The sequence below is a fragment of the Pollicipes pollicipes genome, unplaced genomic scaffold, assembly GCF_011947565.3.
Source record: "Pollicipes pollicipes isolate AB1234 unplaced genomic scaffold, Ppol_2.1 Scaffold_4219;HRSCAF=4965_pilon_pilon_pilon, whole genome shotgun sequence".
NCBI classification, from domain to species: Eukaryota; Metazoa; Arthropoda; class Thecostraca; order Pollicipedomorpha; family Pollicipedidae; genus Pollicipes; species Pollicipes pollicipes.
Genome location: NW_023596448.1, coordinates 18,446,813 through 18,459,860, shown reverse-complemented (window position 1 = coordinate 18,459,860; position 13,048 = coordinate 18,446,813). Strand labels below are relative to the sequence as shown.

The window sequence follows — 13,048 nt, the reverse complement described above, 5'->3', positions numbered from 1 at the left end:
TGTCGCCATGGCAACAGGAGCAGCACAGCAAGATCATCAGACGACCGCAACGGACTCTGCGCGCTACATGGTGGACATGAAGCTCCTCACGTACCCGAAGCCAGCGTCGGACCAGCGCGCCGCCGCCGCCGAGGCGCTGGTCTGACCCACCTGCAGCGCGGCCAGCAGCTGGGTGCACTGGGCCGGCGCCAGCGACCTGACGGCCATGCGGAAGAGCCCGGGCGCGTACTGCGTCAGCACAATGCCGCCGCAGAAGGAGTCGAAGAAGAACTGCACCAGCAGCAGGAGGCACGGCTTGGCCACGTCCCAGTCGGTGAAGATGAGCCGGGCCTGGCCGCGGAGCGAGGTGTTCGCGTGCGATTGGCAGAAGGGGACGGCTTTGGACGCGAATTACATCGATGTATGTGTGGGTGAAGACCACCGGGCTATGTAGTATGGACAACTATTGAAACGTCTGGGGTTACGGGTGGCTTTGAGCCAAACATATGTTTACTGTCTGGCCCCAAGCTCGTTGCGGCTGCTTGGCAGTAAAATTCTGGTGGGTGATCTTGCTGTGGTGTTTCGGCAATAGAGGATTGAAAATACCTGCGTGATGCCACATTTACCAGGTGACAACAGTATTTCTATCACCAGGTATCTACATCTGGTCACTCGCAAGTTACCTTTTAAACGTTTCTGCAACTGCCAGGGATCGAACTCCGGATACTTTAACGCAAAGCCCAGCACCTTGTCATCCTCATGGAAGACAATGTGGTGGCTCAATGAATTCAGATGTTTCTTTCGATTTTTTTTCGGCAGCAATTCTCGGTTCGATTCAGATGCACCGAACCTCGTCTCGCTCAGAAGGTTTTTTGTTCTCAGCAAAGGAACTGTTTTCGCCTTTTTCGCGAAAAAGTTCGCTTAAAGGAAATATTGTATAGTTGAAGATATTGCAGCGAGCATCATGCGTGGGATAAGCTCACTCGTAACGATTTGCTTACTTTTAAGTAGAAAAGACTCCTCAAGACAGTGCAATTTCTCTGTTCAGTAGATATCCTCTTCAATACGTCATTGTTTGATTACGCCAGCGTACCTTGCGCAAGACCGATTGAAAGCCAGTTGACAACCGTTATATCTGGAAATTGTGCTCACGAATGCCAGATGTGAAATACTTGACAAGGCTGTCTTTATTGGCTGTGATCGCCGCATGGCTGACTGAATTGCAGAATTTAAGTGATGTCTTTTGTCGTCATGGCTGACCTTGAAATAATCTCCCCGAAAAAGTATCCACATCTTCGCGGGCTGGTAGCTCAGAAACGGGCGAGTTATGGGCTTTGAGAATGCCAGCGCCGTGAACCGCATCGAATGATCTTCAAGATTGCTATTCCAGTTAAAAAACCCGCACCAATGGGGGACACTCCCTTTTAGATGCATGCTGGACCACCATGGTGTTATGTTGACTACTTGTTATGTTGAACTTTGAGCAGGCTTAAAGACACCTAGCTTTGCGGACCATGTGCGGATATCCAAGACATCAGCTCACACGCCTGCGGGGCGCATCTACGAATGACGTTTTTCTCTTTGTGGCCCGTGTGGCGTGCGTCCAGTGCCGGACACAGCCTCGGACGCGAGGCGCCTTCCTGTACCTGCTGGAGTATGTTTGGAGTCGGCCGGCCCCGCAGCACCTGCAGGATGTGTTTGGTTTCCATGGCGACGTCAGCCCGCTTGCCGCGGTAAAAGGCGATCGCTCGCTGCGCCTCCTTCTCGCGGCCCCCGCGGCTCAGCAGCCACCTGGTGGTGAAGGCTGTAAGTGAGAAGTGCACGCGGTGTGCAGCGATGGAACCCGTCCATTACAGGGTGCAGTGCTAGCCGAGTGGTGCCAGTACAGGTGCATTTCCGGTGTGATGTGAATGTATAAGTGCGCTGCTCTAAAAGAGATGGCCAAGTGTGAAGACCAGTGCAGACAGCTGGCCTTGTATTATGACATTCTGACCCTTTTCCCGCTGGGTTTCTGTGGTAAGACGACCCTTGCTAGTTGAGCTGGAGCGAATATGGCGAGGAACACTCCCCGTTCATGTGTGAATGCAGGCGTGTTAGCGAAATCCAGGTTGTGTAGCTCGAGTTGATTCAAAGTTATTTATTATACTGGTTGTGACATGCAAAAAGCGCCTACACTTCTTAGTGTGGAGTGACTGGGAGCAAGGGATGATATCGGAAGACGCAAACTTTGTTACGGTTCGCAAGGTGTTTCCATGCACTACATATAGGGCCACGCGTCGGCGCTACGACGGAACCACCCATCTTTTCATGACGCAGAATCTTCGAGATTTTAGGGAACCGTTCTATCAATGGCATTACCTAGGCGAATTTGGCAGCAGAAGCGCACCGAGAAAGTGCACAACAGATGGCGTGCAGCCGCAGAGTAGTGTGGCATATCGCCACGGGATGGCAGCACTGACGGAAAAGTTGACCAACAGGCTGAGTCCAATGGCCACTCCGGGCAAATAGCAGAGCGTTCCGCGTGTGCGGTTTGACGTCACCTGAAACACAGCCAGAGGGGAGCGTTGCTGGGTCCATTCTTAGAGGAACGTCTCTCCTTTTGTGATTTACGTGCCGTATGATCGGCTAGTTTTGATGGATCGCCTAGTTAACTCCCTCTATCCGAAAGAATCGGTTGAGTCCCAGGAATGGCATGAAATCGCGGGCATGCATGTCAGATTTCTTTTTCGAAACTTAAAATGCCGCATGGATTCCATACCGGTGATACCCCGGCCACTTGTTCATAATGCGTATCGCAAGCGTGATATTTCCATGTAGCGTGATATTGCCATTTCCATTTCCATGTATATCTTTGTACTTCTACGTACGTATGTATATACATCTTTGTTTCATCTCGACTTGCATCCTGAGCCCGTTTTTGCCACGAAAACTTTGAAAACGCCTAGCACATTCTAGTGACCAAAGTCCGTGCACCCCAGCTTAAAACTCAAGACCTCTCGGACGGGAGTCCATCTCCCCCCCCCCCCACCAACGGCCACGCTGGTGCGGCTCCCCCCCCCCTACCTCAGCGATATACAGTCGCCCTCCAGACGCGTTGAGCCCGACGAAGGCGCCCGCCATCACGGCGCCGGCCACCATCATGCTCCGCCCCCCGAGCGTCATCATCGGCCAGGCCAGCAGGTTCAGCGGCACGCTCAGCTGGATCACGCGCAGCACGCCGAGCCGGTCCGTCAGCGGGGCGGAGGCGACGCAGCCTGTCGGACCGGCGGGGAGGGGGAGGGGGTCAGTCACGGCGTGAAGCGCGCGGCGGTGCCGCGGGTGTGGTGACGCACGGCACGGGCGTCCGACTTCGGGGCATGGGGTATAATCGCGGGACGAAGGTCGTGTTGTGGGTTTGTGTGTCAGGATGGCAGTGGTGGTACGCGGTCAACTAGTGACGGGTTATGGACCATGAGGTACATGCCATAGCTGCCGGGGTGTGCGTTATGAGACACGGCGTACGTGTGTCAAGCTACGGGTCATGACATGCAGGTGAAGGGTCAGGGTTCGAGTTATGTGATACAGGTGGCTCGTTGCCAGCGCGCGACGACCAGTCACGGCTCAGGATGCAAAGGTCACTGGCCACAGGCTAGATGGTCGGGTGGTCACGACATGACGACGGCTGTAGGTCAACGGGCCACGGATTGCACGCACTATGTTTTGGATTGCAGGTCAAAGGCCACGAGTCCTATGGCATGAGTCACAAGACACAGAGCACGGAAGTCAGCCATACGTTACTGATATCAGGCACTGGTCGGCATACACGTGCGGCAAACACAGTAAGGCGACAGCTATTTGTTTAGACGTGGTAACCATACTGGTGGCCTTACAGCTCAGACGTTGAGATAGTGGGCTCATGTGGCATCTGGCATGTGGGCTCGCTATCCCATGAGGAACGCTTATGTAACTCATTTTGTAACTCTATTTACTAACAAATTCTAAGCTATGGGTTAACTCCCTTATACTATTTAACTCGATTCGACGGTCACGTAGAGCTAGCCAAATAGCCCGGGGCGGAACGGGTGGCCCTTGCCGTAGCATTGCGGTGGTATGTTAATATTCCGTTATGCTTGACATGTTAAGAGATGGTAGATGTTCCGAAAAAGATAGTTTCTTGAATTCAAATATGTTTACTGGGGTGTTGGGATCAGATGCTTTTACAACAGGCTATGCTTAGAAAGGGCTCTGATCTCAATCGTGTGTGCAAGGCATTTGGTTGAATGGCCTTTAAAAAGACTGTAATTAGTCATTCCAGCCTGACTTTGATGCAAACATTGTTTGTCCTACGTATAAAATCCGCCGGTAAACGGTCTTTAAAACTGAATGAACGTATTGACTTCGAATATAGTTTGACTCAGATCTGGACAGCGCTACCTGCCTGTTGATCTGAGTCGTTGTCCAGGGTCATTTTGCGTGCTAGTTGTCTCTTTATTGCAGAGGGAGTTGGCTTGTTTCATAGACAAACACGCAATCTGAAGTTCGATGGTCTGCTACGGAGTTCGTCAGGGGAGACAATCAGAGTTGGGGAGTGTCCGTAATGATGACGCCTCCTGTTCCTAGATATTTACATAGCTGTGAAGTGTGTTATGGCTATACCTGATCACTGTTACTGATATGACCTATCATGCGAATGCCGGAGGAAATACCCCGTGCCAGAGGACCTCCTGATATAGTCCCCTGATTAATGAAAGCCCTATTAAACCATTTTGCACAACGCTGACGCTTACGCAGCACCGTTTGGGAAGGAACATTGCTTAGCCGTTATTTCCGCGTTTGTCTGATTTCACTGACGGTTGCGGTACTGGAGACAGTCGTCACATGGCAGAAAACGGGACATTTTTGGTTCCAAAAGCAACTTAGTTTGGGATATAAACAACGTTCTAACATTTCAGTACAGGCTACGTTACGTCGCGTTTAAAGCTTACGATGTACGTTTTGTTAGTGCTGGCTGCGTAAGTGGCTGTTTGCACTCACCCAGCATGCGACCTAGGTGTGCGATAGAGGCCACCAGGGTGGCCGTCTGCAGGCTGAGGGTCCCGGCTGAGTCCCCCGACTGGGCCTCGGCGATCAGGAGGCCGCCAAAGCTGACCCACACGCCGAACACGACGTGCGTCTGCGACATCACCACCGCCGCAGCCACCTGCCAAGATGTACTGACGTCACCACTGCCCCAGTCGCCCGTCGAGATGTATTGGCATCACCACCAACCCAGCCAACGGCTGGTTACACCGCGTTACCACTGCAACCGTATTACCACTGTACTGATTTACCACTGCACTAACGTCCCCACCGTACTAGCACCACCACTGTGCTGACTGTCCCACACCAGCCATGTGTCTTGTGTCATCACCGGACTGATATTACCACTGTAGTGACTGATATTACCACTGTAGTGACTGATATTACCACTGACTGATATTACCACTGACTGATATTACCACTGTAGTGACTGATGTTACCACTGACTGATATTACCACTGACTGATATTACCACTGCAGTGGCATTATCGTCACGCCAGCCACTTGCCGGCTGTCCCCATCTTACTGAGACCACTACTCTACCAACATACCATTGCATTGTCATCATCACCCCGCCAGCCATGTGTCGCCTGACACCGTGTCACCGACAAGGGTGGCAACATCGTGGGAGATGTGGAGGACGTGTCCCACATAACTTCCAAAACGTGGGGTCTGTCCCCTTAACATAAGACACAAAATTTTCGGACGCATGCGCATGGTCAGGCGAAACGAGTTGCAAAAAAAGATGGACGCTGAAGGCATGCCACGACCCTTACAACGCCGTGGACGCAGCAAACGAAATACGCCGCACATGATTTCTCTCCCTCCTATCTGCAGAACGCTTGAACATGCGTCGCTACTTCGATTGCCGAGAGCCTTTCACACGTTTCTCGGCGCCTGGTCCGCGAGAAAAGAACTCTGTATTTCTCTGATAGGGGCATATCCCCCTCAGCCTTCAGCTTTCCCTTTAGCTGCCTTTTTCGGGCGCACCGCAGACAGGTAAAAATATAATGAATTTCTCCCTATAGATGACGAGATAAGTCAGCAGGCAATGATCTCAAAAATAGATCCACAAATATATCTAAGAAATAAAAAAAAACATTGGTACTATTGAAAGTGTCCATTTTGGCCGGCGGGTCTCGGGAACTGGGACCTGGATATTGATCTCTGGCCATAACAAGCCACTGATCTGAAATCAGCGATGCTCAAACCTTTTCGGCACTCCATCCCAACTTTCCAAATTTGCGTACCGACCGGACTCCGCCACTTGAAGTCTAGGAACGGGTGCAATAACGCGATATTAACTACAATGTTGCATTAAGATCCTGCCTTTTGTAATCATGACACGCCCTTTTGTCGAAGTACTGACCCGTGGTCCGCTTCGCCTTTGAGTCCACGCAAATCCCCCTGCTGCTCCAACCGTCTTGGATACAAAATGTCGATGTTCTGCCTGTTGGTTTTGTGTTCCTTACCCACGTCACACGGAGCTTGCCTGCGTTGTCCCTGATCTCATTTCTCAAAAGAGGGCGGTTGAGTTCTTTGTCTTTGTCCTGTGACCTCGCCAGACAGGACTGCCGACGGTTTCACCCGTCGCACAATACTTCGACACAGCTGCACGGGGCGGGATGATCCGGGTGGCCAATGGCCAGGAGACCGGTATTCGGTAGCCCAGCAGAATGGTGCGCCTGTCTCGAGGCCCTATACCCAGCGCCGTCGCATTGCGAACCAGGCGCTCGTCCATTAGACCGCGAGACCGCGAGACACGCGGGCTTTGCGCGCGTGATATTGCTTGTGCTATGCCACTGTTCTTGCGCCCGTGTTCTAATTGCATGTGCAGACTAAACAAGTCTTTCCCGAGCCTTTTGTATATCCAGGCAATGTAGGTACTGTGCATCAGCTGAAAATTTAATAACTTAAGCCAGGCAGATTCCTGCTCGTTTCCTATGCCATTCTATTGAATCTGGAACCACCGGTGTGCTGACGTCTATAGCCAACAATCATTTCGTGGGCCGCGCTAGGAACTGTTGATGTAGGACCTGTCTCTAGGCAGCGACGGGAATCCTTTATTCATCAATGTTGAAATCACGATCCAGCCGTCTTGTTTTTGTTTTATTTCGTTTTTTGTTGTTCTTTGGTGATCAGTTATTCCTCAAGCCTCTCTTAAACTGTATTTTTCCTACGCCGTCGGGGGGCCAGAATTCATAACGGATCGTGCTCAAGTACAAAAACAAAGTTCAAATTTGTCTCGTCTCGAAACCGCTGTTATACCTTTGATTTAGTCGTTAGCATGTGCAAAAAAAGGTTTCACTGAAGTTATTTGTTACGCCCGTCTGTGCGTTGTCTTCTGGCGCTTATGTCGCCCATTATACTTAACTGCCCCAATAAAACAACGCGTCCTCCGTCCTGTACGATTCTCAGAAAACTGCATGTTATTGTAGAGTGTTCGAAACCGGGATCATGTAGCTTTAGATTGAATAGCAACAAATTTGAGCAAATCTAGTATGTACCTAGATATCTTACTGGATCACGTGAACGGCTCCAGCTGTGTAACTTTTGTTTTTGTTTTGGGCTTGTTTAACTTTTGGAGTCGATTGAATGCTCTTTTTCCACTTGCTTCCTATCGCAGCCGGATGGTCGCTGATCCACGTAAAAGTGTGTTCGCCGTGTATAGCAGTGCACATGCCAAGGTCAAATCTCCCACCGGTATAAACAGCTCCGTCTAATCGCGTCGCCAGTTAAAGATCATATCAGCAGAGGGGACAAACGAAGCAACAAACCTTATATACTCAGGGCCAACGTGCGCGACGACGTTTGGGAAGCTCATCTGAAAAGTTATGGAGCGCAGCTCCGACGCCAGACAACCCATGGCTAACCCCTTCCTTGCAGCCAGAGCTACGTGCCACCGCTCATGGTCACCGGTAATCTGATATTTCCATTATTCTGACGTCACTGTGGCGTTGGCGAGCTGGCGCGACACACCGACAACCAGTGGTGCACGTTCCCCAAAAGAAGTTTGTTGGGGGGACTGAGCAGGAAAACGACGCACCTACCCCGAAAATGCACCACCAACCTGGTTTGTCCTGGATTTAGTCCTTTTTTGTCAAACTTCTGGGACCAGGACTGGAGCCAGAATTGGGCTGGGGGAGGAAGGGAGGGAGGCGTGTATGCCAACCTGCCGCGCTGCTGTGTGGTGAGCTGCGCCATTCCGTACATTGTCAAGGTACTGATATGTATACAGCCACTGTGCTGACGTCACAACACAATGGATATCACTGCCGCACCTACATCACTATCATGCAAATCATTTCAGCAACATGTTTTGTCATCTTTTTCGACGGCAGCCTTCGGACTCGAAGCACGCCTAACATTCTGTGAATGCTGTGATGAGCGCCATCCAAGAGGGGAAGATGCGTTTCGTCGAATGATGCTGCTTGTGATTTCTGTCGGACAGGACCGCGGAAGGTTTCACACGTCATGCACACCACGTGACCACTCGACCCAGGTTAACCCTTTTCGGTCAGTTGGCTGTACACGCTAGTCAAGCCGCGCAACGCGCCCATTGATGTCTATGGCTGACGTCACCAACTGACTGACATGGCCACTGTTCTGACGCTGCCTTTGTTCTAACAGATTTGCTGTACTGACATCACCGCTGTATGCATGTCATACGGGTTGGTGTTCATGTACTTGCATCAGCCAACACTATATATATATATATATATATATATATATATATATATATATATATATATATATATATATATATATATATATATATATATATATATACGGTCGGGCCGCATGATGTGGCCCGACCGCAACCAGACGTGCTTATCCCTCGTGGGGTGATGTAAAATCATCTGCTGTATTCATGTTTGTGGGCCGAGAGTGGTATGCTTTACGTCGAACATGCGGTATAATGCAGCATGCGATGACCTTTTGCTTGGCGACAGCGGGAGTGTTTCATCGCACCACTTTGCCACTAGTCTGACTGGTCTTGTAATGCTGTGACACTGCACGAGGACAAACTGTGGTCAAACTACGGGCATACAAATCTCGGAGAGCTTTTGGCAGCATAACAAGAGTTTGTGGCAGTATGTCATGACACAAGCTGGTCTTTTGTATATATATATATATATATATATATATATATATATATATATATATATATATACACATATATCCCGGTTCTGCGGGCCCAACCATGATTCGATATATGTATCATCCAGCTCCGGTCTCCAGAAGAAGATTAAGAAAAGACATCTGACTTGAGATAGTCATTTTTTATCGCTTGGCAATGCTTATATCATTTAACGCTAGGTAGCATTATGTGCGACCTGTCGGAACTGTCTGAATAAATTCAAGTATGTATTTTATTGAGCATTTTAAAACGCAGGGAGCGTAATAACAGAATTTCGATTGTGATGGTTGGAATAACCATGAACGAGTCTATATTGCATTTGTAATAAAAACAAATAAAACAGGTGCCTCGTTGCCAACGTCTGGTGTATTTGTCAGTGCTGGTGTACAAATTAAAGGTGACGGCCTATTCTGCGATTTAAAGTATTCATTTCTCACCTGAGTCCAGATTCGTCCGCCGGCCATGATGTGACCTCAGTCGCCCTTCAGGCAGTGACTTCGGCTTCTGATCACAGTGTTGACCTCTGCTGACTTTGATTACGGAATCGGTGACTGATGTAAGCTCTGCTGACTTGGGCACGGTGACCTCTGCTGACTTGAGCGCGGTGACCTCTGCTGACTTGAGCGCGCTAACCTCTGCTGAGTTGATCACAGTGACCTCCGCTGACCTGAATGCCGTGGCTTCGGCCGATCTTGAGCGCGGTGATGTCAAGTGATCTTGAAAGCGACGACCTTGCCTGTCCTTGATATCAGTGACCTATGCTGGTGACCCCTATCGCCCTTGATCACACTGAACCCACTGACCCCGATAGCGGTGTTCCTGGGTGGTCGGACGGGCCACCAGTGCCGGGACACGACTGCCGCCTCTGCTGTCTGCTCGGTGCACCCCGCTCGTGCCGGCTCATCTCGCCCGCCCCGCGGACGCCTGTTGAATGCGGAAGCGAACCAGGCGTGCTGACAATGGTCTCCATGTCGAGTTATTCGAAGCGGTGCCTAGTGCTGTTTTGTTAAAACTTTCCACATTTGATTCTGTTGGTGACGCCTTCCCTTTGTTCAGTTTGTCATTGTTTCTAAAGTGCAGAGTCGTTGGAGCTGCTACAACGAAGTCCACTCAGCTCTGTCGTGTTTTGTCGGGGGACGTCATCACATTTGACGCCGGAAAGGACGGGCCAAGTTCGGAAGGGGAACAGGCTGGTGCTTGGGGAAGCAGGGCTGTTGATTCCGGAGGTGAAACTATTGATATAACGGGGTTTTGTCGTTGTTACCAGGGAGAGACAGCGAAGGGTTTCAGATGGAGAAGTAGCCGCCCTTCGTCCCCAGCCTCTGTCCGCCGATGACGCCCCCTATTTGTCACTCCTTAACACAAGAAAGTGTCGCAATGGACAACACGCTGGACTTTATGCTGGGGCCAAGTACAAACGCGTTCTCTGCGCAATATCTCACTGGCCCGACCGTAACCAGACGTGCTTATACCTCGTGGGGTGATGTGAAATCATCTGCTGTATTCATGTTTTTGGGCCGAGAGTGGTATGCTTTACGTCGAACATGCGGTATAATGCAGCATGCGACGACCTTTTGCTTGGCGACAGCGGGAGTGTTTCATCGCACCACTTTGCCACTAGTCTGACTGGTCTTGTAATGCTGTGGCACTGCACGCGGACAAACTGTGGTCAAACTACGGGCATACAAGTCTCGGAGAGCTTTTGGCAGCATAACAAGAGTTTGTGGCAGTATGTCATGACACGAGCTGGTCTTTTGTATGCAGTGCCCGCTGAATTGGTCGAGACTAGAACATCCAGTTTCCCTCCCCGTGACTTGACGACATTCTGTCGCTTTTGAGCCACTTGAGCGCTCTGGCCGACAAGTCAGTGGTCGCGAGCAGCCCTCACTGCGGCTGTATGTCGGGGGCTTCGCACCGCTGATGTTCTGCCCCTCCTGCCTCATATCCGCTAACGCCTCCATGTATGCATGCTGTCCCGTATTGTTACCTCGCTTCACATATGGCATTCGCGAATTTGTATTGTATACCTAAGCGGAGCCAGCCTTGTCGGAGCTGTTCCTGTCACTGGAACCGGATGCAGCCAGCCAAATTTGCCAACGGCGATGCTGTTGAGCAGGGAGCATATGAATAGCGTGCTGATCGCCGTTCCCAGCATGTAGAGTGCACGGACCCTCGTTGGAAGGATCCATACACTTTAGGAGGTGTACCCGGACCGCAAGCGCCTGACACGGTGCTTCACAGAGCGGCGTGATCTGCGCGAGCTCTCAAGCCGATGCTTGAGGGCTACTTTTATGGCGATGACGTAATTCTGCCCTGATCAGTAACTGGCTGCTGATGCTGACGGGAGTCATTGCTGATTGTGCCATGGCTGTTATTCAACATTGCTGCCCGGTGGTAGTTCGCTGTCACACGTCGCGTTTTTTTTTAGGGAATGTAGCTGTTGTGTGAATGCAAATGGCTTAGTGATGCCAAAAACGAAACGCCTAAGGATCTTAAGCGCATTGCAAACCGGGAAACGACTGGATAAAAGCTACTTGGGAGCGTGGTTTATCGCCCGACATTGGCACCAGTGACGTTTTGAAACCGTGATGCTTTGGTGTTACCGTGATGTTGCCTGCGGTAATTTTCATCAGCCCACCCCGTGTGGCTGCAATTCGGTCCTCACTGGGGTTTTAATGTGCTTTAGAGCATTCTTGGCTGTTGGTGTTCGGCTCAAGATGTAACTTTCATTCACACAATATGAATTGGCAATGATAATGAGCGTAAGCGACGTTCAGTATATCTTGAGGCAATGACAAGCAAACCTGACATAGCAACGCTCACCACGATTATATCTATTTACATCAACCACGGAGCGATTATATAAATCCAGGCATGATGATGGCTGGAGCGCAACTTATACAGACTGTGCTCCAAACATCACACAGGCATCTTGGCATATCTCCCTGCCGTCCCAGCCACCACCGACAGCAGCGCCGTCCCGCGCGTCCCGCTCCAAAAGAATAGTTCCAGCGATGGCCGCCAGGCGCACGCCAGCCATCGCCTCGCCCGAGCCGTCCGCCCGAGCAGCCGTCTGGTACGGGTTACGTGCGCCTGGAAATGGCGGCAACACGTGGCTGTTGATGTTTCATGTGAGAATGACCTGTGAGGAAGACATCTAATCATATGGCATTAGAAGGGGTGGTAGATTTGTGCATGACACTTTTCCCTCCAGGAACAAGCGAGGCTCGTAGTCCGACAAAATTTTGTCGACAAATCACAAAATGGCTTGATATCTCGTATTAATAATCACAGCTGCAGTAAGAGCCCTTATTGAGTCCAATTTTGAATAGGTGAGTGTTCAGTTGCGATGTTCCCAATTCCAGCTTTGTGCATACAGTGTCTACTTTTGAACCGATGAAGTAATTATCGCGGAGGGACTTCTTTACCGTAGTGTTTTGCAACCGTGTAACTAAGTCTAAGGAGAACGGTTCACCAGAGTTTGTTGACTTTGATATCAGTTGTTTTGCAGGCGACGAAATCGTAGTTCGAGCTCCTGGCTTGTTGCTATTTTGCAGTGTTTGTTCATTGTTTTCTGCGTCGAAGGTCCCCGTCCCTACGTCCCGCCACGCGGTGTGGCTTTGACTAAAGCCGACTGAAACTGTGATGTTGGCTCTCGTTCATTTTGATCTGAAGTGAAGTGCCGTGTTGTCCGAAAAGGAGTGTGGGCTGGCAGAAACCACTTAAAGGTAGCTTGAGTACATTAGCGAGGGCAATGCCTCAACGTTGGCCCTTGGGGACATCCTGCAGGAATGTTTGTGGTCCACTTGGGGGGTTTGTCACCCACAACTACCCTTAGTTTTCCCCTGAGAGGTACGGGCATTGGAGATA

At 50.5% G+C, this 13,048-nt stretch overlaps 2 protein-coding genes across 2 annotated transcripts in view; one reads left to right on the top strand and one right to left on the bottom strand.

Moving 5' to 3' along the window:
- LOC119094954 (sugar transporter ERD6-like) overlaps positions 1-5,140 on the bottom strand; it is a 7,317-nt gene extending 2,177 nt beyond the window's left edge. The window contains exons 1-5 of the mRNA XM_037217866.1: positions 4,993-5,140; positions 3,043-3,233; positions 2,366-2,519; positions 1,626-1,783; positions 151-330 (exon numbers count right to left, since the gene is read on the bottom strand). Of these exons, the coding sequence (XP_037073761.1) occupies positions 151-330; positions 1,626-1,783; positions 2,366-2,519; positions 3,043-3,233; positions 4,993-5,140 (831 nt within the window). The remainder of the gene's footprint in view (positions 1-150; positions 331-1,625; positions 1,784-2,365; positions 2,520-3,042; positions 3,234-4,992) is intronic.
- The window catches only part of LOC119095304 (WD repeat-containing protein 81), a 194,945-nt gene that overhangs the window by 29,046 nt on the left and 152,851 nt on the right, over positions 1-13,048 (top strand). The window lies entirely within an intron of this gene.